This window comes from Seriola dumerili, unplaced genomic scaffold, assembly GCF_002260705.1.
Source record: "Seriola dumerili isolate Sdu_G_001 unplaced genomic scaffold, Sdu_1.0 BDQW01000052.1, whole genome shotgun sequence".
Classification (NCBI taxonomy): Eukaryota; Metazoa; Chordata; class Actinopteri; order Carangiformes; family Carangidae; genus Seriola; species Seriola dumerili.
Genome location: NW_019174307.1, coordinates 3,924,526 through 3,951,560, shown reverse-complemented (window position 1 = coordinate 3,951,560; position 27,035 = coordinate 3,924,526). Strand labels below are relative to the sequence as shown.

At 39.1% G+C, this 27,035-nt stretch overlaps 2 protein-coding genes across 2 annotated transcripts in view; one reads left to right on the top strand and one right to left on the bottom strand.

Moving 5' to 3' along the window:
• LOC111218474 (double-stranded RNA-specific editase 1-like) overlaps window positions 1-9,933 on the top strand; it is a 112,877-nt gene extending 102,944 nt beyond the window's left edge. The window contains exons 9-12 of the mRNA XM_022740800.1: window positions 356-524; window positions 5,039-5,220; window positions 7,046-7,224; window positions 7,870-9,933. Of these exons, the coding sequence (XP_022596521.1) occupies window positions 356-524; window positions 5,039-5,220; window positions 7,046-7,224; window positions 7,870-8,046 (707 nt within the window). The 3' untranslated portion in view covers window positions 8,047-9,933. The remainder of the gene's footprint in view (window positions 1-355; window positions 525-5,038; window positions 5,221-7,045; window positions 7,225-7,869) is intronic.
• Window positions 9,934-21,466: 11,533 nt separating this feature from the next.
• LOC111218700 (anterior gradient protein 2-A-like) lies at window positions 21,467-26,308 on the bottom strand. The gene is made up of 8 exons (XM_022741114.1): window positions 26,250-26,308; window positions 25,500-25,618; window positions 25,232-25,295; window positions 24,523-24,575; window positions 23,799-23,875; window positions 23,314-23,377; window positions 22,613-22,696; window positions 21,467-21,631 (listed from the first exon to the last, which is right to left on the bottom strand). Exons 2-8 carry the CDS (start codon window positions 25,597-25,599, stop codon window positions 21,582-21,584), a joined length of 492 nt encoding a protein of 163 aa, XP_022596835.1. The 5' UTR covers window positions 25,600-25,618; window positions 26,250-26,308; the 3' UTR covers window positions 21,467-21,581.
• Between the last annotated feature and the right edge of the window lie 727 nt (window positions 26,309-27,035).

The following is a 27,035-nucleotide window of genomic DNA, read 5'->3' as shown; positions in this document are numbered from 1 at the left end:
AGACTGTTTTCCGTTACACATGGCAGACTGAATAGAAAACAGCCACATTCAATTAGTCACTGAATTGATGGCGCCTGCTGGTGAAACAGCAGAAAACATTGATAACATAATAAAAATAATAAGTCATGCTTGTGTGGAAGCTATTTTTTTTTGTTTTCTTTTCTTGTAATCGGTTTTCTGATGTTGAGGAGATTTTTTTACATGTTTACATATTGATACGGAGGTGTTAGTACTATATGTCAAACAGTTTTATAAACCGACCATTAGTCTGAAAGGTTGTCTGAACACAGAGAGCTAGTCAGTGTTTTATGTGTGTCTCTTCCTTATGTCTCTGTTACTGTGTTGTCTCACTCAGACCAAGGAGACAGACATCCTAACCGGAAAGCTCGGGGCCAGCTAAGGACCAAAATTGAGTCAGGGGAGGGCACCATCCCCGTGAGGTCCAGTAACACAATCCAGACCTGGGACGGGGTGCTGCAAGGAGAGAGGTTACTCACAATGTCCTGCAGTGACAAGATCGCAAGGTAATTTGGTTCAGATAACAACCCTTACTTGTAATGGTATTGTTACATATGTTTGTATGTGCTAAATATGAAGCCCATTAGCTTATCTTAGCTTGGCATAAAGACTTGAAATAGGTGGAGACACCTCACCTGGCTCTGTTCATAGGTTAAAAAACAAAAAAATGACCCACCAGCATCTCTAAAGCTCAGTAATTTATTGTTTAGTATTTGTTTAATCTGCATAAAAATTGGTAACTCTTAATTAATATTAGCCAAAATGTTGAACTATTTCTTCAAGCAGAACGCAAATTTTGCTTCATCTGCAGCAACTAAATGTGTTTGATTCTCATGGTGTAACCTGCTGGGTATCTGCAGGTCTGGAAATGCTTTAACAAGCACTCAAAACAAATGCTTAGTCAGTCAGAGGTTATGAATATTTTTCCTTCCTTCTTCTGCTGCTTTATCTGGCCCCAGTTCACATTAATTGATAAATTATATTATTAGAAACTATTATATATACAGCTGGGAAGTACTGGCAAAAATGTCAATAGCAATGAATTAATGTTCTTAAAAATAATAATAAATTATAGCAGGCTGAGAAACAGCTTTTTTCATCAAGCCATGGACAAGCTGCTGTTATATGTATAATGTCTATTTATTATGATGATTTTTATGACTATTTTATCTTTATTATTTATTTATGCTACTGGAAGGAGTGGAGTGGTTAATATGTGCCCCGATATGAAATGACAATAAAGTATCTATCTAAATTTTATTCATTATATTGCCAGCAGCCAATATAATGTCATTCAGTGACTGCTGTGACCATGAAAAATGTATTCAATTGTGGTTTTAGAAAGGTCTTAAATATAATTTTGCAGAAAACCTGAACTTTCTACCTAAACCATAATTAGCCATGAACCATGCCACTCTTGTTATGTCGTACTGCAATGAATTGCATTATTTCCTCGCTTTGTCATTTCAAGTTTATTTTCCTCAGGGAGTGTCAGGGACAGCTGAATTTATGGATACTCTGTCCCGGGGGCCATTTTTGCAGGCAGATCATAGCGTCTTTAGTCTCTGTCCATGTTCAAGGCAACACTGTGCCTCCCCTGTGATGAACGATAAAACTTCTCCATAACTCTTCTCACGAGCCCTTTTCCTTCTCCTTCTCTTCTTCCTCCTCGATCGCAATACCTTGCCTGAACAGTGATTGAATGCGGAGTGTGTATTTGATGAGGGAGATGTCTGCCGTGTAGTGGGTGCTGTATGCACTGTGTGAGAGGTTTTGCACTTTCAGCGTGTCAGTGCTGCTACTAGTGATTCAAATTTTGTGTGGTTGTCCAAAATGGAGGGATCCAAGTCAGTAGAGGGCAAAATAGGTTGGAGACCGCACATGTAGTCATGTGGGTTTTTTTTTTTTTTTCTGGTCAGGCTTTACCAGACGACAAGTTCAAACATGAAATATATTAAAGTTGACACTTTTACAGTTGATACAGAGCACCAGAAAATTAACCCTTCACAGTGAAGCTAATGGACTGGTATTATGAGGCTTCTCACTCTTTCGCTCTTTCACTCACTTACTCACGTCATCTTAGGACACAGCCATTAGCCAAGTCAGATATATGTTGCTCATCTGCTTCTGTTCCCGTGTCAGTGATTGTAGGCTGCTATTTGATACAACTGACCGGGACACTTTGACCACACCCTCAGGGCTCTCTCCTTAGATATTGTTTTCTCTCCTCTCATCTTCCTTTGATTACATGCTCAGCCGCGCATCTTCGGCAAGAACAAGCAGTCCTCCGCCTCGTGTCCGTTGTTCCCAGCTGTTTGAATGAGCAAACAGGCGAAGCTCTTATGGGTTATTTCTCTCTGTTTGTCCTGTTTTCTCTTGTCGTTTTTTTTTTTTTTTTAACAGCTGATCACGTGGGACTTCTGAATTGTTCTGACCTTGTTCTTGTGTGTGTGTGTGTGTGTGTGTGTGTGTGTGAGCATGTGTGTGTGTGTGTACTGTATGTGTGTAGATGCATAGAGCATGATATTGAATAAAATAACAACAAAGAAATACAGAGATGTTTGACGGGAATGAAATTGAATGCCTCTGAAAACATAACTCAAAATGTGTGCGCTTGCTTGTCTCTGGTTCTTTTATACACTGTGTGTGTCCTTCATAGTCTTTTCAGATATATTTCTGTAGCTGGGATGTGATGACAAAATTTGCAGGTGTGAGTGTGTGTGTGTGTGTGTGTGTGTGTGTGTGTGTGTGTGTGTGTGTGTTGTTTGTGCATGGCCCAAAATATTATGAAGCTGTTTGACTGTGCTCAGTGTGTGCTTTACTGCTCGCAGCTATGAATTCAGATTTCATTTTGCCCTCCCTCAGCTTGACACACAATGCCACACACTTGCTCACACACAGACCCACAGAGAATATTGCATATGGAAACAATGGACCCTCTATGTCGCCTGGGGACTTATAGTATGCTTGCATATTCCTCATTGTTCTGGGTGCATTTTGGTAATTTCACACACTTTCAAACAGCCTGAAGTGAAAGAGAGAGTGAGAAGTGTGTATTTGATGAGGGAGCTGTCTGCTGTGTAGTGGGTATTGTTTACACTGTCGGTGTCTTCTTTTTTATCAGTTTGTACCCTTCCCTAAAGGATAAAGGTTAGTGGTGATCAATGTTTTTCTCCTTATCAACCAATCCAACAAAAAGACCTAAACCAACGATGACCTGATTGTACTAACTACTACTACAGTAAACCAAAGCCTCACATATTTCATTCCTCTATGCCGTTGCTCCATTGTTGTCCAAAAACGAATAAAAACACATCAGTGAGCTACAGCGTTACCCTGGACAACATGTTTATACAATACCATGTACATGGGCACTGTAATTTCAGCAAAAGGTTTATTCCTCCGCAGCAGAATACAGTCCCAAACAAATGTATTATTTTCTCCAGTTTGAGTAATGTTTGCTAAAAACTACATTATCCAGCTTTTTTAGGAAATGATTTAGCTGATTGATTACCAGATAGGACATTTTTGTGAAAATAATATATGAATCTTGATGTGAAAAAAATCAAACATATTTATGGTGCTGAGATCTATGACTCTGTACATTTTAGTGTAGATCCAGATCACAATCTGTATCAGTCTGACATATAGGGTTGTTTGGCCTGGGCGGCGGTATAAACTCTCCTGAATGCCATTCTAGTTTAAAAAATAAATTTATATATTCATGACCTGTTGTTGTGTGTAGGATTTAGTGCTGAGGTTGCTGCCAAGTGAATACCCCTCCCATCACCCCTCCCTTTCCAAGAGTGCAGGTGTATGTAAAAACGTAAAAGGCCCTCTCTAGAGCTAGTGTTCGGTTTGTCCAATCTGGGTTACTATAGAAACATGACAGTGCAACTTGGCGTCCTCTGTGGAAGATGACCTGCTCCCTAGGTAGATAAGAGCTCATTCTGAGCTACTGATGAAAACATAGTTATGTATATCATATTCCTTTTCTGCCACTAGATCAACTTAAATCCTTCACACTGGTCATGTAAAGATTTACATCTTAGGACTGTATGTGCTTGAGGCCGAACACCTGATACAGGACAGGAAAAGATACAGAGAAGCTTGATGTTGGTTTTGGTCTTTTCATGGAATTTATTGACAACAACAAATATATAAAATAACACCAGCCTTATCCTTTAAGTCATTCATCCCTTAAACTTTTGCTTTTTCTCGCTTTCTTTACTCGATCTGTCTCCATTCTGCTACCCCGCCCCCTCCCCACCCCTCTCTCTCGCCCCCTCCCTCCCCCACTGAGGTGGGCAGGCAATGCTTCACAGAGCATGTCAATGGGAAAATGACTGGGGAGAGATGGCTAATGACACAGCATAGAAATACACAGAAGTGTGTAGAATGTGAAACTGGATACCTTGGAGTGTACACAACTGTAGGTTTGTGTGTGGTAGCGGGTCATATACTCATATATGTTGCTCGTGCTGCTGAGTGTGTCCACTTCCGCTACACGCGTAACATATGATCATATTTCTTTGTGTATTCGGTCTCTGAACCTTCCCATTCTTACGAAACTTGTTTGTCATACGTAGTGTCTCCAGGACACTTTAAAGGCTGATCACTATCATTTCTACACGTCGTCTGCATTTTTGGTGAAGCGTGTTGTCATGATTAATAAGAGAAGGAGTTGACACTTTCTAATAACTAGAATGAAAATGTAGCTTTTTACTGATTGTGGCAGCTAACGCAGGCAGTTGCCAGGAATCAAGGTATACGTGGTATAACTCATTTGAATGTAATTGATTTTTTCTGATATTTATGAATGTGAATTAAGAGTTGTAAGGTGAGCCAGGTTTGGTTTTATGTGACTATTTGATTATCTTCTGAAAAACTGATAGCGTCCCTGTTGAGTGAAGTTAGATCTGTTACAAATGGAAGTGTATTCTCAGGGGAAAGGTATCTATCCAACAAATAGGCAACACTTCCAGTTTATCTAATGTCGGTGTTTTTTTCCCCTCTGCAGGTGGAATGTGGTGGGCATCCAGGGCTCTTTGATGAGCTACTTCACAGAGCCAGTCTACTTCTCCAGCATCATCCTCGGCAGCCTTTACCACGCTGACCACCTCTCCCGGGCCATGTACCAGCGCATCGCAGATATCGAGGACCTGCCACAGCAGTTCACCCTCAACAGGCCTTTACTCAGCGGTAAGAGTCCGCTTTGATGTGGAGCAGATGGGGAAACAAGAAAGAAAATCAGATAAGATTTCTGCTCTAACGTGCTGAATTTTTAACTTAACAAGAGAAGTTGAAGCAGTAGCATGATCGTGTTTCACATTTTCATGCTTTGAGGGGATCACTTTGTTATTATTTGATAATCAAACTCCAGATATCTAAATAGCAAAGAGGAGGATGGTAATCCTAAGCAGTAAACATGTTTATCCTCCTCGCTGGTCAGTCCACAGCAGGAAGACCGTCATTGCTTTTTCTCCTGTTTGATATGAGCTGACATTTACCTTGTTCCTGGGGAATTTGAATAGCTTTATCATTTTGTGTAAATTTTCAGCATTGGCTTGACCTTTTTAAAAAGGCCATATAGATCAGGACTCCATTTTTTTTCTGACTTTCCATTTTTAGATAGCATTCAGTTTTTGTCTTCTGGTTGTTCAGAATTTCCCTAATAGAAATGTTAGCTTTCCCACATCTTTTTGCACCAACCACATTTGGTTTCTCTTTCTGTCCCTTTCTTTTACCAAACAGTATTCACCCTACACTTCTTACAGACATTGACAACAGTAAAAATCATGAATCCTTGAGTTTCTGTTGCTCTCTCATGGCACATATGCACTTTTCCGTTACAACAACAACAGATTCATCCAATGAAATTATTAGTAATTTTGTTTCAGTAATTGAATCAATCCGTGATGTCAGACAGAAGTAGACAAAAGCAGGATTCTCATTTTAGCCAGCAACCGCTGATTTTATCTCCTCAAGTGACAGCTGGCACAGGCAAATTTTATCAGCTGTAGCTAGCGAGCTAATTAAGCTAATGTTTACTCCATGATTGAAAACTCTGTCACAGCTGGTTTGTTTTAAATGAGAATCTTGTAAAAGGGGTCTAAATAAACAATTAAGGGCTACATTTGTTGTATTGTAAAAGGTTAGAAGCTAAAAGGCCGCATCCTCACTAACTGATATGTAACACCACCGTTAGCTGGGGTTGTGTTCCCGAAATACAATCAAGAGCAGGACAGAGCCTAAACTCTGATAGCATCCAGTTTAGATCATATGGGATGACATGAGGCGTCGTATCACAGAGCCTGGATATATACGTGCAGCTCCCCCTCTGAGGTCGCTCTCTCTAAATGGCGGGGGTAAAGGAGATAATAGTAAGGGGTTATTAACCTTTTCCGCTTTAGAAAGTTTTTAGCTGTGAAGGGCTGTGGTGTTAGAGCACTGAGGATTTCATCCCCTTTAAATCATCTTCTGCCACAAGTGCTGTCAAATGGAACCAAGGAGCTTAATAGGCACACTCACACACACACATACACACACAGAGCAAGACACAGGGATTTATGGCATCCATATATCTCCCATTTATGCTAGAGATACAGTTGAGGCTGAAGTCCCATAACGTGCTGGAAGAGAGCGAGCTGGGTCCTCCTGGGTGGATGGTACTGTTTGTCTCCACTGAGCAACACAAAATAAATGACAAAAAGAAACAAAGTGCTGTTTCAAGATACTGGAGCTGTGGGAGTAGCTGTCATTTGAAGGAATAGGCTTCCATGTTTGGATACCTCATCCATTGTTTAAAACATCCATGCAGCGGGGGAGCAGTGGGTTTAGTTGCTGTGGGTCTCCCATGGTAACTTTGGAGGAAGGGAAAAGAAGATAATCATCTCATTACTGAACAATCCCTTCTCTCCAAACTTTCAGCGTCTGAAGGCTCTTGGCCTAATGTTGGGAAAAGATTCTTGCAACATGAACAGTTTCTCTTGATGTACTGCTTGACCCTGGGTGTTTCTCATTTCAGGTATAAGTAATGCAGAGGCCAGGCAGCCAGGCAAGGCACCAAACTTCAGTGTGAACTGGACGGTGGGCGACCAGGCCCTCGAGGTCATCAATGCAACCACAGGAAAGGACGACATGGGCCGCGCTTCACGTCTTTGCAAGCACGCCCTCTACAGCCGCTGGGTGCGCCTACACTCGAAGGTAAAGATACTGTGCTCAGTTGTTGTGAAGCATTTTGGTCTGTACCGTAAAGTAGTCTGATACCAGGCCTTGTTCACTCGCCATGTGTGCTGCTTTTTGTTTCTGCAGTTTCGGCCACATTTTGCTGGTTCATCATCCAATCACTTTTTGTTGAATCAGTCATCAAAACAATTTAAGCATTTGCAGGTGCTACTGTGTGATCCAGCTGCAACACGTCAATCGTCCTGCACTGACATTATAGCGGATTTGATTCATGTCATATTAAGCAGCTGGAAGCAAACCTTAAGTTTATAATCTGACCTCCTTGAAAAGTTGAATTGAGGAAAAATAGTTGAGTACTTCATTGAGAGACTGTAGAGGTCAAGCAGTACATACATGAATTCCAGTAGTAGCATGATTGGTTCCCAGACCTACCTACAGAGATCTGATTGGTCAGATGAACTGAAACATCAACTACTGACTGTGGGTATAAGTTAATATCTTGGAAAACTTAACCTTAAAATTAGAGTGAGGAGAATCAGTCTTGCTGATTGAATTTATGCTGACGCTACAGAGCTGCAGTCAATATTAGGAGCTGCACAGTTGGGTGTATTTACTGTATATTTACTTTACTTGGTGACATGACTTTGTCTCTTTCCCTTTCAGCTGTCATCCATCTTGCGGATCAAGGTGCTGAAGCCCAGTTCCTACCATGAAGCCAAGCAGGCAGCGACAGAGTATCACTCTGCTAAGCAGGCGCTCATCAAGGCCTTCCACAAGGCCGGCCTGGGGGCGTGGGTCAAAAAGCCCATTGAGCAAGACCAGTTCACCCTCAGCTCCTGAGGGAGTCAAGGGACCAATGCATTCCTATACCCCCCACTCCTTCCCCCCTGACCCAGGCCTGAAAGCAAGAGAGCCCCTTATTAACAGCCCGCCCACACAGACACTTACCTCCGTCCCATGTGTCGGCACGCACGTGCACTTTGTACTTGTGGAAATAAACGTGCGTAGTTTCACAAACCATCCATAGCTCGTCATTCTCATTCCTCAGAGGACCTCAGCCTCACCGTGTCTCCTCCTTTTTATTTTTATTTTTAATGGATGGTGTTTTTCATCTACTTGTTTTCTGTTTTAAAACTGGAATCCATGGTTTTTACACCAGTCAGTTGTTTATGTTTCCCAGAGACATCATGTTTAACATGTGAAAGTTGAAATTATACAGTTTTTGTCTATTTTCTTGATCAGTGATTGTAGCCAGTTTAGGGTGAAATGTAGCCTAGAAACACAGGATCTTTGTCAAGTAAATCCAATGTGTATGGACCTAAAAAAATATATATATACTTGCTAAAATCAACGACTATGACGAACTTTAATTTAAAGATGCATAAATCTTCAGGATGTAAATCTAGTACTGAAAAGAAAGAGAACATAAAATAGTTATAACATTTAATGTGTGTCATTTGGTCCGTTGCTTAGGTGAGACTACATGTTGTTAGCCCCTGTATTAAAGATGAAAATGTTACACAATATTGTCGCCCTGTTTGATTCACTGACTGGAAGGAATATACAGTACAGGCCAGGTGACACTGCAGTTTAGTGAACTTTTGTTTATTTTTAATGTCTTATTCATTCATTCATGCATATGTTCTGTAAGTTATTTTACGCCACTCTCATTTCATACTTGAACACTGGGGGGTCATGTTGACTCCTTCCCTCGCCTGGGTCTTGGGACAAGCTTTGGGAGGTGCTGCACGTTGTATTTTTTTCTTGATCTAAGCCATGGCTTTGCATGGGAACTGAACTGGGAGGCCTGCAGAGCAGAAAACATGCGGTGGAGAGCCCCGTGCATCCATCAGTGAATGATTTTGAATGAATGCCAGCATCTTCCTCCACAGGCAGCTTTGAATCTGTGTCTCTGTTTTCTAGATTTCTTGTGACTTATTGTTTGTTTGTTTTGGGGGGAGGGACCGGGACAGTTTTTTTTTTTGTTTGTTTTTCTTAAGATTGGGCATTTGAGGATAGGGGATAACACTGCAGTGAAAATAGTGATAGTATAAACAGACCTCTCAGATCTTGTAACTATGTCACTTTGTGGAAGGGATCCATGATAGCCGTCAGTTGAACTATCCATAGAAGGCATGGTCTGTGTACTGTAGTGCCACGTACAGTACTGTATATGAAGTTACACTCACTAGATACCACATTATGCCAGTCTGTAGTGATTGTCTGAGATGCAAACATGTTGTAATCCCTCCACATAACTCTCTCTCTGGAAACACCTGGAGGAGCAGTGAAGTACCATGCAGTCCCTGTGTGAGCAGACTGAAAGTTGTATGCTAACACAGTACCTGATCAACTCTGCCAGTTGGTTACAACCAAATGTCTCACAGCGTGATGTCATTTTTCGTCCTCCTCTCTTCTACTTCAGAAACACGTTAGTTGCGTAGCTCGAGAAGACCTTTGTGATTTGGTTCGACACCTGTACACCCTGAGTGCATCAATGTCCTCATGTTTTAAATGTGTTAATGAGGACCAGTTTCCACGTGAACCGCAGTCAATTCCTATTCCAAGCTGTAGGAAAATGTATGCGTGTGTGTGTGGGTGTGTGTGTGCATGTATGTGTGTGTGTGTGTGTGTGTGTGTGTGTGTGTGTGTGCAATCTCTGTGTGCTCAGGCGTCTTTAAGCATACTCTGTGGAATCTTCACCAAAGATGATGATGTCCATGTGTGTTTCTGTCCCAGTGTTTTCCTTACAAAGATGTTTTTTTTAAATATATTTTACACTTTTTTTTTTTTCTTTTTTTTTGGGATCAACATTTATTTGTTTTTTTGTATATCCACTGACCAATGTACTTTTTGATTTGTACAAAAACAGTGTATTCAATCCAATATGGGGGAAATTGAATTGTCAGGCTTCTTTAGTGCATCTGTTGCTGTCGGTGGCCACGTGTATATTGTGTGACCTGCGATCATTATTGCTGCAATATAGTAGTTTTGTGTATATAAGGAACAACACAAATGACTAATTCTGTTCCTGTACAATCAATTCATCCCATTCTCTTGAAAACTGTTTTTAGATCTTTCCCTGTTTTCGGGATAGTGAAGATGTTCATGTTCCTAAGTAGGTATTAGTGGTTCTATGTGACTCACTGGGCACCATAAAGCATGGCACTAACACTGCCGGGGTTATTACAGGCTTCATCCCAATTGTAGCCACCCGTGTTTTAAAAAAAAAAAAAAATGATATGCATTGTAAGGTGCCTGAGCTAAAAGTGGCATCCACTAGCTGGCACGTGTGATGTCTTCTATGTACCTTTTTCACTTATATTTGGTTGTTTTATGAGTCAGTATTAGAGAAGAAGAGGGAATCTCCCAGACTTGACTTGAAGGTAAAAACCTTGTAAGCAGTGGGATCCAGTGCCCCCTGACAAATAGACCCAGACCAAAGTCACAAGCAATATTCCTGATGTCTCCTTTAATGTCAGCCCACCCCAAACAGGAGTCTGAATAAGTTTCCTTCCCCCCTTTGCTCCTCCAGTCTTTGCTCGTCTCCTGGTATCTTCTCTCTCCACGAAGCTGTCTGAGGTTTTTATATAGATATATATAGATATATATATAGATATATATATATATACATATTTCCCCCCTAAAGACTGCCTGCTTCTTGAGTTTTGTTTTTCTTTTGACTGCACTAAAGATGTCAACTGATGATGTCATGATGAAAAACCGTCCCCGTTTATGGATCGGATGGCAACTATCACAGCAAGAAATGAACTGCTTCTGCTTAACCCTTTGTGAATCCTCAATGATGGTCAGTGCCCCCCTCCTCCTCCCCCGCAGCTGCGTCTGCAGTGGGTTTATTTTTTATTTTTTTGTTTCGTTTTGTTCGGTGACTCCAGTGGCGCTCAGTGTTTGTCCACTCTGGGTCCACCGCTCTCCGTTCTCCCTCTCTCCAGTTGTCCGATGTGTGAAAACCTACACCAACAAAAACCACAACCTTGCATGTACTTCAAACACTGAAGCTGCACCTAGCATGATGACAAACTTTTAAAGGACTCGTGTAGAAAAAAAAAAAATAAAACAGATAAAGATAGATATATAAAATGAACAAAAAAGAATAAAAGAGTTCTTAGTTTACTTTTGCACATGGCTGGGATTCTTTCTTATCGACGTTTGAGTGTTTCTGTCTCTACCTGTCTCGAATCTAAGGAATGGATGTAGAGGGACAAAGAATCACGATCAACTTGGTGGCTGTTGTCCACATGTGTTTATTGTATTTTGTGTGCACAGAATGAAGAACACACTGGACGTCTGGTCATTTCTGACCAATCACAGGACAAAATGTGGTCAGATTTTCTCTCGAGTTTGTGACCAGTCACTTTCAAATCCAATATAAAGGTAAAAGCAAACGAAGTGCATCATCATCTCGATGCTTTCAGGCTGCGTTACCAGAAACTTTCACCATAATCACTCTGAAGCATCAGGACATGATGAACGCATCCTCATCCTGTCAACTTTTCTGAACTAGCAGTTGCTATGACAACAAGGAGGACAGTGATTAGCAGTGTTAGATGTCCTCAGTGGTGGAAAGAGGATATTGATCTTTACTCAAGTAAAAGCACTAATACAATAATATCTAAATACTTCATACAAGTGAAGGTCTTACATTGACTCTTTTACTTGAAAGTAATAGTACTTGTTCTACCTCTGCCAGTCTGATACAGTAATTATTACATTATTCTTGATTTTTAGATACAATTTTGGATTACTTCTTATTTCTAAACTTTTCAATTATCTCCAATATTGGAAAGTTTTACCTCTTTGGCTCTCAAAACAGTTAAGTCAATTGATAAGGGATTTATTTCTCCATGCTGACGACAGCCAGAGCCAGACGCATTATGTTTACAGGTTGTCCAACCCATTCTCATGAACACAATATCTCAGTAACGTCTCGAGGGTATTTCTTCAGATTTGGCACAAATGTTCACTTGGACTCAAGGACGAACTGATTACATTTTGGCGGTCAAAGGTCAACTTCACTGTGACATCATAATCTTCAAAAAGACTTCTGGATATTATTCAAAGCTGTAACTCAGGAAGAAGAGATTGTGACCATATGTCCTGCAACTTGGCTTGAGGCAGTAATTCTAGTTTTTATTTTAAGTCTGTAACAATAAGTATAACTATAGCTGTCAAAGAAATGTAGTGCAGTAAAAAGTACAGTACTTCCCCCAAAAACTCAAGTGCAGTATAAGTTGTACTTAAGTACAGCGCTTGACTTTCCACCACTGGACATCCTTATGCATGTATACAAACAGAACAGAATGAGCCTAAAAGGGGCAATACACACTGGCGTTGTCAGTTGCACATGAAATGATGCAACAATCAACAACATCAACAGTGTGGGATGTACATAAAGGTAATATGGTTATAATACAACAGTAATCAGGCATGGACGATGCCCAGAGCCTCGTGTTCATGCTATACCTGAAGGTTTCAAGCATACATCAGCCATGCTTTATAGGATTGTTCAGCAAGGATGTATTGGAAACAAAAGATTTCTAATGGTGCAGACAATTTAATAAAGAAACTATCTGCATTATTATTCAAACACATCCTTTGCATATTGTCATCATCTTTAGAGCCACTTCAGGATCGTGCCTCTTTGAGTGAAACATTATTTTTATTTAATTAATTTAACAAGTGATAGTAGTTTGAAATATATATTATGAATATATTTCTAGTGGTTGTCATTCTCCATGTTCAGATGAGCTGCTTGCTGAGAGGAACATTTTACCAGATACAAATTGCAAACGTGTTTGGTGTCAATCAGACTCAAGGTGAGGTTGGATTACTCAGACAGAAGCTTCTCATGCATTTTACTGCCGGTTTTAATCTTGAGCTCACACCGGGAGAAAAGTAATGGCATCAAGTTTGCTGTGTGTGTGTGTGTTTACAGTACCTGTAAGGAACACTTTTAAGTTGCGTTTGTTCCACACTTTATGTTCAGTTAAGGATGAAAAACAAACAGTTTCATACCACAAACATATTTCATTGCTTATTCATCTGAGAGACGTCAGAGAGGAAGTTAGTGAGGTTAAATATGACCTCATGTTTTAATCATTTTTACTAGCATTTTTTATCGATCCAGCTTTCATGGTAAGGCAAACTGAGCGCTAACCTTTAAGCAATCTTCACTCTTCAAACTCAGTCAATGAATTAAGTTCAAATAAAAGTCTGGAGTTCAGAACAGGAGATGTACAAATCATGGAGGTCTTCCAGTCAATAGAGAATATTTTCCAAATGCAGTGAAAGTGTGTTTGTGTCTGTGTCTGTTTAGTATCCCAGCAGATCCTGCCATCAGATCAATAATAAATCACACATCAGGCTTTGCTTTAAACACTAAGCCCCTGTGCTCATAGCTCCATTGACATGATGAAAGCTCATGAAAAAGCAGATTCAAACTGTCATGACAGGCGAACGCAGCAACAGACCAAAACATGTTAGAAACTCTCTGCTCTTCAATAATTCAGAAACCCAGCTGCTGAGTCTTAACAGCCGTACATGTTTACATAAACATTAATATTATCACATCTTTTGGAATACAAGCAGTACACTTCAGCCCTGAACACAGTTTCCCCGCTACAGCCAGCTGCCATACACTGTGCATCAAATATGCCTTGTGTAAAGTATTAGCGTCAAATATTTCAATAGCTTATTTCAGTTAGCTGTATGTCAGGTGGTGGAGTTTGACAGTGAACTCTGCAAACTGAGGGAAATGTTTAAAAAGCATCTTTTAAAATGTGAGAAACATTATTCCCTAAGAGAGAGCATTTCAGACTCAAGTATCACCGACTGAGCGGGTGACATCCTACAAATGCATTTCTCTGTGATTAGATGGTGATCTATCTAACAAATTAATTATGTACTGGATGATGGTGTTGCCACTATTCTCTACACTTCACTCTTAAGATCCAGGGTTGGCTGCCTCTGTCATTTAGGAGAGACTTCCACTCCTGAGTCTATACGCAGGTCAGGGGGTTCCTAATCTAAAAAAAAGATACTCAGATGGAATAAATTTCAGCAGGAACTGGAGTTAAATTGCCTGATTTTTGTTTAATTCAGATTTTAAAGGTCACTATACAGCTACCTGCACTGAAGTCAAGTAAAGCATATACCTCTATCTATCTTCTATCTTTAAGGTTAACTTGGCCTTTATCCCATATTATTACACATATTTAATACTGGTTTGATGCCCTTTTTACATTTTCACCACCTATCCTTATCTTTCATTTTAAGTTTTGTAACTTTTAATGTTGGTTAAATTGAACAGCTCAGTACAGAAGCCCTGAAAAGCAAGTGATTATTTTGTTTTTGCCAGGATCGTTTCATCAAGTTTGTTTTCATCTGTGAAAACAGGTGTTTTTTTCCAAGCTCATTTTCTCTCTCTCTCTCTCTCTCTCTCTCTCTCTTGAAAATAAGTGAGGAAAAAACTTTTTGTCCTTCTTTTACCAAATGTTTGTTTTTGTAATACTCATTTCGGCCACAAGAGGCTAAAGTGCACCTCTACCGCAGTGTAAATCAGACTAAAAGCATTCATGTTTCCTTCTAGGACATCTTTAATTTCTCCATGTGCTCACAGGGTGCATATAAAGTTATGTAACATCACTGTTCTGTTCCTTCTTTTGGCCACAAATGTATTCTAATGTGTGAAGGCTTTCTGCCAGAAACACTTTAGGAAGTCAGGTGAGATACTATAAAGAGTGACAAGTCCACATGAGGAATAAGCTGTGATGGAATAATGGATCACACATAGAGCAGAAAGTGATCTAATGTGAGATGACTCTCTTCTTTTTTTTGGCAGCAGTCCTGCTGCTACCTGGTGCCCCTATGACATGCTCCATGAAAGCTGTGAGAAACCTGTTTGATCTGATTATAAATAAAGGTATTCACAAATTTAACTCGAGTCAGAGATAAACAGCAACAACATACAGCACAAATGTGGAAATACAACTTGCATGAAACATGGATACCTACAGTAGGTGACGGTGACGCTGCCGAGCCCTCCGGTGCAGTGCGAGTGTGAGTGTGAGGGCAGCAGCTTGTGCCCCTGAGAGAAATGACAAATCATTAGCTTCAGTCCAGGGGTAAATGGGAGCCACACTCTTTCAAGGCCCACATTTCCATTTCAATTTTCTGCTCAACAGAGTTGATGTATGTGGCGAATCACATCGCAAGACCAGTCTCCACCTCGGCCGGCTCCAGCCTCCTGTTATTCACTGGCTAGAGTACCTCAGTGACCTTGTGTGTGTGTGTGTGTGTGTGTGTGTGTGTGTGTGTGAGTGTGTGTGAGCATGTGTGTGTGTGTGTGAGAGAGAAAGAGAGAGTGTGTGTGTGTGTGTGAGCATTGTGTGTGTGTGTGTGTGTGTGTATGAGAGAGAGAAAGAGAGAGTATGTGTGTGTGTGTGAAAGAGAGAGAGAGAAAGAAAGACAGGTGGTGTGTGTGTGTGTGTGTGTGTGTGTGTGTGAGGCTGCATAAAACCCATTGTCGCTGAATCCAAGACAAACAAGTGAGGGGAGACATGAGGCCTGTAAGAGCAAAAGCTTTGCCTAAATGTCTAGCTAGAGTACACCTGGAGTAAGAGTACACCTGGATGAACATAGCAATCAACAAACAAATGAAACAACAAGATGACATGCTCACCCTGTACCATTTTTAACCAGATACGACTCTGAACTGGCAGACCTGCTCGCAAAGACGCCATAGACAGGTACAGTAATGGAAAACTCTACAGAAAGTTGTAGCCAGTCACTTTGCAATTGTGAGCTCTCGTCTGAAAGTGGGGCAATAAAAAATTTCTCTATTCAATAAAATAGGAAAATGGATGGAAAATGAATACCAAATAATGTAGCCTGTCACACAGTGAGAGGGAGAGACACACATAATGAGCTGCAGTGGGACACACTGCAACACACTCAGGCCTTGGGGCCCTGCAATCATATCAACATAAAACAGTATTGTTCAGCAGGCAAGAATATGTTTTTTTTTCCTTTGGTACAAAAGCAGTTAAACTTTAATCAATTGTGATTTTGAAACATTTTATAATCAGAAGTAAAATAAATGTTTTAACCCCATGAATTAAAGATAATTCATGGAGTGAAGGAAAACTAGCAACAACAGTCCCAGTGGCTTTAATGTGAAATTTATATAGTATGTTGCAAAAATAAATATTTAATTGAGGGAGGCAGTCATTTTAGCCTTTCTTTCCCTTTTTTAAATTTTATTTTAATTAAGTTTTTCTCTATAGATGTGTTTGCGTGTGCTTTCAGATGTTAGTTAGTGACTTCTATATGATCACAACTAACAATACTGGACTTTAATCTTGTATTGTCTGAGTTTTTATTTTTTTATTTTTTAAATCAGCTAACAAGATGACACTCCACAGTGAAAATTAATTGACTCAACATCCACAGTCGACTGGTAATTGCCAAAGCATCCCTTTGACACCAGGGTTGTAGGGATACATTGTAATTTACTTTGAGGTAATGCTAAGTGTTGCTGTGTGTGTGAGAGGAGTGTAGATAGGCTAAGTATGGAGAAGGAAGCGTCAAGAGGAGACGCTGATTGAGCTTATCTGTGAGCTCAGGCCTTCCTTTGTCAGAGTAGCTCCTCTCTGATGATGGCTCTTTGAACATGACAGAATAATTAAAAAGGAAGGAGGAAAAGCTGACATTTGCATTTTGACCTTTTTGATTTACCTGGCCAAAATTGCTCTCACTTCCTTTATTACATAAAGGAATACATTATAATATCATTCCGCTCTTGCCTTGTGTGTGAGGAGTGTGTGTAAATCTGCATTTAAGTATGCGCTTATGCGTAGGTGTACATGATGGTTCTGTATGCATACGGGCAGTGTGTATTCATGAGTGTGTGGGAAAGAATAAAAGAATAGATTTATGGCACATTACTCGGCCATCTCTTCATTAAGGAGCTGTTTCCCAGTAAGCGGGCTCTATTTGAATAGCTAAATTGTCCAAGCAGTGTGCAAACGAGGACTAATAGCCCAGTGCCCTTGTCATAGACGGCCCCACTGCCAAAGTCAAACCGAAGATCTCTGAACCTCAGTGTGTGTGTTTGTGTTGGTGTGTGTGTGTGTGTGTGTGTGTTTGTGTGTGTGTGTGTGTGTGTGTGTGTGTGTGTGTGTGTGTGTGTGTGTGTGTGTGTGTGTGTGCGTGTGTGTGCTTTGAGAGCATGCTCAGTAACAATTCTTTCAGTAAATTCAAGGCTTTATGCTTTGTTTTTATAACATTTTTTGGTAAACCATTAGTAAAGTAATTAAACGACCACTTTTGAAAGTTAGAGCTAGCAATGTTGGTCCTAGCCCCATGCTAATGTTTATGTTTGGGTTTGGATTGTGCCTGTAAATGTCTTAAGTTTTATTATGCCACTTCCATGTTGCAACAAAACACCTTCACCTTGAATCTGCAAATGAATGATTCAGGTGCAGATTTACTGAGCTTTTCATATTTTTATAATATAGTAATCCTCTCTCAGTTTAGGGGGCCAGAGTAAGATGCTTTTCCACCTTTGTCTTGTGTGCAAGGTACAGTACAATGAAGCTGTGACATAAATAATGTTCTATAATGCTGCAAAACATTATAAAAGTAATGTTGCAAAACATGAATGTGAAGTGACAGCTTCATGCAATAAAGAGGGCTTGGATTATTCTGAGATTTCAGATGTATTACTTACTTATGTATACTGTGTGCCACTGAATCGACGTATATGAGAATGGTGTCAATCCTCTCATCTCTCAGCAAGAAAGCAAATCTAGTCATTCACTTAACAATATTATTGAAGCCCTGGACAATCATCAACATTGTGCTGCACTTTTCATAGACCTATCTAAAGCATTTGATTCAGTCGATTATAATGTTCTAGTGGATTAAATATGCTCAGTTGGTGTAATGAGGAGTCCATTAAATAGTTTCATGACTGTCTCTCAGATAGAACTCAGACAGTAGCTTCCATCTGTTCCAAGTCAAGTCCCCTTAGTGTTTGTACAGGTGTTTCGCAACAGTCCATACTTGGTCCTCTTTTACAATATCATACCATACACAATATCATCTCTGACACCCCAAACTGTAATGTACACTTTTATGCAGATGACACTGGCTCTTCTCATGATCTGGTGATTGCTATCTATTGTCAGCGTTTAACACTTTTAAATTCTTGTAAAACCAAATGTATGCTGTATTCTCTAGGTAAAGAATATCCAGCCTGCTGCCCATATCCAAACCCTTCATGGTCATAAAATTGACACAGTTGAATGTAATAAATACTTAGGACTCTAGTTGGATACCAGACTCACTTTTAAGACCCATTCGGATCACCTATCAAGCAAACTGAAGGTAAGATTTAGATTTTAGTATAGTAACAAATCATGTTTCTCTTCTATAGTCGAAAGACTGTTGTACAATCTACAATTCTATCTGCTCTTGATTATGGTTATATTGTATATATGTATGCTTCTCCTCCTCCTTAAAGTCTCTTGAATCCATGTATCACAGAGCACTGTGCTTCATCACAGGTGACACTTTTCTCACTCACCATTGCGTTGTATATGAAAAGGTTGGGCGGTCCTCCTTAATAAACAGAAGGGAGCAGCATTGTATGTTGTTTATTTATAAGGCTCTGCTGAAAAACCTACCCAGTTATTTAAATACAGTATTTACAATGTCATGTCACAGGACATTTTAACTTTACCTCCTGTTCACACTGAACTCAGAAAAACTGGTTTCAAATTCTATGCTGCATAATGAGGAAATGAAAATGAAAAATATGAAGATTTAGATTCTCTTATTTCATTGGAACATTTTAGAAGGTTGTACTTTTGTATTTACAATCATAATAAAATAATAATAATAATGTGCTCACACAATTTTTTAGATTTTCTCTTTACTGAAATGGGTCAAGATAAAAGTATCCATGCTAAAGCCCATTCTAATTATTGCAGATCAAGCTGAAACTGTGTGGATACTATTTTCAGTGTCACCTCTTTCTCGTTGAGATTTTGACACAGCCCAAACCTGTATAACATCAGACCTTAGTATTTCTTCCCGTCACACTGTCCTTGTGTGTCTCTAAAGAAATGCTCTTTGAAATTCGATGCTGACGTCCTTAAGTCATTTCTCCAAAGTGTGGAGCAACCTTGTGTTTGAGAGGTAACCTAGAGAAAGTTTTGGCATTGCTAGAAGAATATGTGTAAGTTTGTAAAATATACGGTATAACTGTGTGTGTGGGTATTTGCTTATATCCATGTACTATTAGCATTTTTTGCAGTGTTTTACGTGTGCATGTTCATGGAGTATGTGTTTGTGTGCATATATACTATATAGAAACCAGTTACATTACAGCCAAACATCTCTTATTTAGGAAGGCTACTTGGTATCTGTGTGTAAATACACCCCCCCCCCAATTTTTCCACCAATGATAAATAATTTGATATTTTTTGTCATGTAATGCAAGAGATATTTCATATTCCTAAAGCCATACGACAGTGTTTTGGAGGCATGAAATGGGGAAAGGATTTTGGAAGCAGAATTTCTGTCACAGAGCACTGAAACAGCACCACAATGAGCCAGATAGGGAATTGTCAGACCCAGGATATAGGAAATTCTGAGTAGAAGACACATTTGTTATAAACCCAGGAGTGTAAGCCTATGAAACCCATTTCTTGAGAAAATAAAAGTGGGGGGAAATAGTTGAAATAGTTGGAAGCTCTCAGGAGTTTCTGGAGAATCATCTCGGGTCCATCTGACAGACAGATAACTAAAAAACATGAGAGGAACAGACACACAATTGCTTCAGATGTCAGCGCTGACTGTATGAGAGGAGAAAAAATGCAACTGAAGTGTGAATAATTTAATCATTTCTCAGTGATCAGTTCTTTCAGTAGATGTTAAGGAAAAATCATATTGAGGAATGAAACTCACTGACCCATTTAAAATGTTTCTCTGTTTTCTGATTTTCTCTGAATTCACAGAAATGCAAAATAAATGGATCTTCAGGATGCATCTCGGGGTTTTGAGTGTGTGTTGACACTGTTGCAAGCTTGCTAAACGTTAACTTCTGCTGATGTACTGTATGTCTGTACCTTTCCACAGCTTTTTTTCTTTGAAAAAGGGGACGGCACAAAAATGGAGCACACAGTGGAGCCATAACAATTAAAAACAAGCTTATTAATCCTTAGCTTTGACAGCTGAAAACTGCATCTGTGCTATTTGTGGCGATGCAGCACGGTTCCCTTCTGTCTCAGCCTGAGTTGTTTACCACTGGTATTTTTGCAGATGTCAGCCAGGACCATTTAACAAAAGAAACAGAGACGCGGCTCATCTTATAACAGGTGTTTGATAAACACACAGTGGAATATACAGTAAAAGGATGTTGTACTGGCCAAATAATGCAAGTGAGATTACAGTGTGGAGTGGATGTGTGAAGTATATAATTACATACGGTATATTAACTGTGCTTATATCCTAAATATGATCAAGTTTTTATAATTTATAAAATCAAACACAAAGTATCTCCCACTTCACCTGCATAATCTTTAAGATTTCAGTGGAAAAAAAGTCATTGATCACATAAGACTTTAGGCATTTATATTGTACTGCCACCTAGTGGCAAAAACACCCCACTATCTGTGAGATGGCATTCATTCCATTCTCCAGTTACTTTACAATGAGATTAAATTCTTCCCCTGTCGTTATCACATGGAAAAAAACCCCACTTCATTCCAATGCAGCATTTTTGATGAAGTCCATCAAATTCTTGTGGAAACCTGATTCACGGGGGTCACATTCACTTCCAAAAGATATTTCTTGTATCTTGTATCTTCTGCCACTGAATGGGTTCATTACGTTCCTTTTTTAAAAGGCCCACGCTAAATACAACTGGACCAACTGGAGGTAAAATTCATTGTCAACTCTAAAAAGAAAATCAGTTTAAAACAATAGTTTGCTTATTAAAATGACAAATTATTCCTTTAAAACCTTTGGGGCAATACAATCATAAAAAGAACATCTAAATGTGTTATCAGTGTGAAGCCTTTAAATTCTTAAAGAAAACTGAATATCATGTTTGCTTTTTTGTTTTTAAATTATATAAAGTAGAATTGAAGTGTAACTAAAAAACACAAAAGTTGTGCAACCTTCAATACCCACAGGACGTCATTAGCACAATTACAACACTTATACGCTTCACTTCCTGATCATTTATTTTAGTTTTATTGATCACTGAGCAGTGTGTAAACATTTGAGTGCTGACACCTAGCAGGCAGCCCAGCATGACTGGAGGATGGAGAGACGGCAGAGTGATGCTAGAGCTCAGCGTGCAGCAGGACTTTGGCTTTCTTCATGTTTTTGGCCACTGTTGAAAAAGAAATGACAAATATGAATAAAGACCAAGGTTCTCTTTTCCTCAGTGGAATAGCTTATAAATAAAGGCTATACAAGCTGCATGAATCAGATTTTGACAAAGTGTACATACTCTTACTCTACGTTGTATGAATAGATGTTTTTACTATTGTGTCTTGGCCCAAAGTAAGTGGTGACTGCAGTTTTACAAATATATCTTGGAAGGAGAGCTGCAGATTTTCTGAAGCCCAGAGGAGCCTTGTACTATGAAGTCTGCTCACTTTTCAAGATCATACACAGGTCATCCAAATCAAACCGTTTATTCTTCTGTTTTCCTGTTTTAACCAAAACTGTTTTGACAGGACAACAAACATCATTATCAAATTAATATTAAACATCTTTTTTTAATACACTGACACAAAACAACAACTAAAGCTAAGCTGCTACTGTTTTCTGCTCCAGTTAAAGGTTTGTTTACACCAGCACTGACTATGATCATAGGGATAGGGATAGAAATTTCAGTAACACAAAATGCAGACTTTTTCATCTCAAATTCAAACACATATGAAAGGACTTCTCATTCATGGGTCAATGATATTACAGGAAAACACTTTATTTATTTACTGTTTTGATCAGTGTTGCCAGATCAGTGTTGTTTTAAGTGATTTGTTTGACTATTTTGTTAATTAATATCATCTCTACATTAAAACAACCTGCTTCCTTTTTGGTAAATTGAACTTAACTCTGCAAATTGGACACATTAATGTGTTGAAACATAAATAGAATTTACTTAAAGTAGTTTGAGCACTGGTGTTATAAACCCAGCTCCTCTTGCTGAAACCTCAAACCTGTGAAAGCCCCTTGCTAACTGTTCTCTCTGTCAGACCCACCTCATAAATAAAGTCTGTCACTTCTGTCAAAACACAGTGAACAGTGTGGGTTCAGTGTGTCTTCATACTGGTGTAAACTGTCATTAGAGTGGATGGTCACTCACGATGTGCCATGTCATCAGGCGTGTAAGTGTAGAGGTGGTTGCTGTACTTTCCGGCAATGTCTCCGCGCACAGTCATGGTCGGATCTGTAGAAAGACAAAGGTTGCTGAGGAGAGCGATTATTTGACTGTCAGAGCTGTTCTGCTGTTGCTGCTGTTTATTTAGTTAACCGCTTGTGTTTCTGGAACTGTCTTTAAAAGCAACTTGCAGTGAAAACAATGAAATTGACAAAGTGGTGGAGCAAGCAAATGTAAGAAAGAGTAAAGCAAACAGACGACAGGTGTCAATTATAGTGAAAAACCACGGGGTGACGTCTTACAGCTGCAAGAGTGGCTATTCAGGACTGAGATAAAAGAGAATATCCAGCCCTAGTTTCCCCAACACTCTCCACACCATCATTAAGAATACAGAACTGCAGAGTCTGTTCATCTGTATTCCTTTCCCTCTCATCAGCCCCATATCTATGCCATTGATTATGCTTGAATCCCTCTTCTGCTAAAAAGACATAAAAAGTACTGTGAGATTCTTAAGCATTCCAAAGAAATATATACAAATCAGCCCAGGGCCAAAAACTGGACCAAACAGAGGACACAGCAGGAAGTTCATTTTGTCATTCGAACAAGTCTTGCCGAAATTTAAAGGCTTATCGAGGAAATAAATGTTTTCAACTGACCAAATGATGATTCATTATGTAAATATTTACCAACAAAGAGTATTCGAGGAACATAGTATCCGTCAGGTGCCTGATGCTTGTCGTTGCTGTCTTCCTGTAAAAAAACATAAAATATAAACAGCAGTTTGTCCATTACTACAAATACAAATAGTGTGTATATTTAGCAGATGGTTATTTTTAGATGCTGTTCGTTGCACATAATTATGCTTGATATTGTCCAATATTCACCTCCAAATATTTGACTAATTAAACAATGAATATAGATTTAGTAATGATATTTAATGAATATAATGCTTAGAGACTATACATATATATATACTGTATATATATACTACAAAGAACAAAGTACTAGTTTAAAATCCCACTATACAGCTAACCTGTTTTATCACATTGACCCTTTATATTATTCACTCAGTCAGGATTTTGATACTCTGTCCTTGAGTGCTGATTTCTATAGTTGCATATTGCATTGCCGTGGAAAAGAGTTTCTTCATATACCACAGTTGTTTAATTACCACCAAGTTGAGCATGATGAAATCCTCTTTGGCCATTTTCTGGATGGACTTTTCAGCAACAAACGCCTTCTTCAGTGCTGCTGAGATAATTCTGTTTAGTTTCATTACAACATTTCATATTAGACAGAAAAAAGAGCACATGTGCAAGCGGGTGAGGCATTTTCAGTTATCACAGGTTGTGTTTTTAAACTTTTGGCCCATGCACCAAACTTTTGTACTTTTGGACAGAGGATGTCGGGCAAGTTAGTAACAAGTTTTAATAAGTGGGACCTGCAGAATATCCATGTCTGATATTCATGTTGCTCAATATAATAAGCTAAATGATTTAAATTCTTCCCAGATAGTTTGGCTGAGTTGTGAACCTAACGAAGTAATGATCAGTATGTTGAGGCATTCAAATGGAGGGTGCAAAATATTCTGCTTCTTTCCTCAAAGCTGGTAAAAATGAAAGCCAGACTTTGACCTGTAGGTGGTCTTTATTGTTTATGTGTGAAGAAATCCTGGTGGACACATCCATTGAGCTTACTTCCAGGAAGCCAGCTGAGTGATTTATGAATATAATTCTTTGCTATTTCGTATCCTGCTTGGCAGGTATTATGGAATGTACCTGTTTTGTTCCCCATGAAACCAAACCCAAGTCTGGGTCAGAAGGGCAGTGCAGGATGTGCAAGCTTATATTTATACATTAAAAAAAAAAAGTAATGAAGCATAGTCGCTGCAGCACCTTGACTGTACGGGCAGTCGTCTCGATGATGGATGACCATCAGAGGCTTCTGACTGTGAGAAGAAAACCACAGAGAGACAGTCGACACATTCTTCAGAACAATATGCACAGTGTTGGGTGTGAATGCAGTCATGCATAACATAGTCCCTGAGAAAGTGAAGTTGCCATGCCAAACTTTAAAAGAGTAATGATAAAAAATAATAGAATAATAATTTGCTTTTATGGGACAGAAATTGAGCTATATTCCATGAGAGGAGCACAATGTACTTGAACAGATGTAGTTCTGCATAATGCAAAATTTTAACCCCAACCTTAAACACTGAGCCATCTAATCACCCTCATGGATTTATAAGTAGGATAATTAGGGTGAAATCCCATGCCAATACACAGAATGCATATAAATAGTATGCTATTTACAGATGTATAAAGCAAAATTAACATACAGTAAATATAATAGGCATCTCATCAAAGTAATTATAGAAATCAGTATTTTCAGTAGCTGTAAGTGATACGCTCTGCTTTCTGCAGGGTGATAGTAATTCATATGCATGCCATCTGTCAGACTCCAGCCTTGAGGGTGCAGCTGTAGCAAAGAATTAGAGGACGTGAACTTCAGTTTCCCATTGAAATTCTGTTCTCACAGCCAAATACTCATATCCAGACAGAATAAAGAAACATTCAGGGCTGTTGTCAAGGTGCAGAGCCTTACCTACTGACCATCTTTGACAGGCCCTCTTCATAACTTTTGACCCAGCTAATATTATCCCCCCATCCTGCAGGGAAAAAAATAATGAAGTCAGCAACAATATGGTTTCATTATATTAACTGAGTTCCTTCTTAAGAAAAGTTCAAATTCAAGACTTTATATGTTTGTGTTGTGACACAAAATCCAACTGACAGCTATGAATTTTGTTTGCTAATTATTCTTGAGAAGGAAACTACAGTTGTGAGTGCTTAAATAAAGGATCATCACCCACCTCTTGACAGGGACTGGAGCTTCTCTTTCTTTTTTTTCTGGTCTCCGGCACTTGCACAGATACCAAAGAACAAAGCAAGCAAGACCCAGCGAAGCATCATTTCCTGTCCTTTGAGAGAACTGCAGTGACAGTTGGCAGGTAGATTAGAAAGAATTGGAATTCAGGAAGGTGTTCATTTGGAAGACATTTTGACTTTTGACCCAGAGCAGCAATCGCTCTGCTGGCTGACAGCACCATTTACAGATATCTCTTACTCATATTGTCCTCTGTAATGCTGACTCGCCAAACAAGCTTGACAAGGCTGCGATTCAAATGACTGTACTTAAAGCAACAATGTCGATGAAGCAGTTAAGAAAGAAAGGTCATCTTCATATAAAATCTGCACCATTATTAAGAGCTCAAGCTGCTGCCATGTTACAAAATTCATTTTGTGAGCTGTCATTCCTACATGTTCACGTATTTTTGGTATGAAAATAAAAATGCAAATCTTTTACTTCACTGTTTATGTATTGAACTATTAACATTTGATATAAAACAGTGTACCATCACCATAACTTTTAAAGGCATCAGTGTAAAGTAGTAGGTTTAAAACAATTACTTAAAATCTCTGGAAACCCCTTATTATACAGCATTTTCAGTAACAACAAGGAGGCAGTAGCTATTAAAACAATATAGCCTATCATTTTTCATATAAAATGTATTTCATAATTCATGTATTTCACTTGAAGTTGCACAGAGTAGATGTCTTACCTTGACAGAATGAAGCAACAAGAATCTGCACTCACCACTCTATATGCTTTCTCTTTTGTCAAATGTTTCTTTCAACTAAACTCACCAAACAGGTATATCAAAGTAGTGTGCTATAAACAAAGAGGGCTAACCATTCACTGAAACACAGGCAGAGTGATACAGACTGATGTAAGTTGCAAGCATTAAAATTAAAGTGGTAATACCTTTAATAAAAACGCCATGAGTAGTTTTTATCTATCGGTTAACTTCATACCAAGTGCAGTAAACAGAAACACCCTAATCAAATTTGCTGTGACTGCCCTTTGCCTTTATAACAGCACCAGTTCTTTTTCAGTTGACGCAGGTAGGTTGTTCCAAGCATCTTGGAGAATTTGCTGTTGTTTCTTCTGTGGATTCAGGCTCTCTCACTGTCTTCTGTCTCCTTTTGTGTAATCGTAGATTGACTTCATGATTTTGAGATCAGAGCTCTGTATAGGCAAGACCATCTGTTTCAGAAAGTTCTTTGGGTTAACTGTCAAGTGCTGCAAACTTTGAATTTAACTGCACTCCATCTGACAGCACAGGTTTATAAACACCACTCAGATATCCAGAAACACCTTTTCATACTCATCATATTTCAGTTTTTTATATGGCATTCATTTTTAGCCATTTAGCTGTTTCCTTTTAACTATGCACTTTGCACACAGATGTGCCAGAAACTGTGCCTGAGAGAGAGCCACATCACAATAATATGAACCCAATATTTGTCATGACACATCTATCTATCTATCTATCTATCTATCTATC

What these genes read in the sequence shown, in the direction of transcription:
- LOC111218700 (XM_022741114.1), bottom strand. Translation starts at nt 25,599, where the DNA reads ATGATGCTTCGCTGGGTCTTGCTTGCTTTGTTCTTTGGTATCTGTGCA. An exon ending in GCTCCAGTCCCTGTCAAGAG is followed by an intron (nt 25,296 to 25,499) that starts GTGGGTGATGAT and finishes TTTTCCCTGCAG; the next exon opens with GATGGGGGGATAATATTAGC. An exon ending in CGACTGCCCGTACAGTCAAG is followed by an intron (nt 23,876 to 24,522) that starts GTGCTGCAGCGA and finishes TTATCTCAGCAG; the next exon opens with CACTGAAGAAGGCGTTTGTT.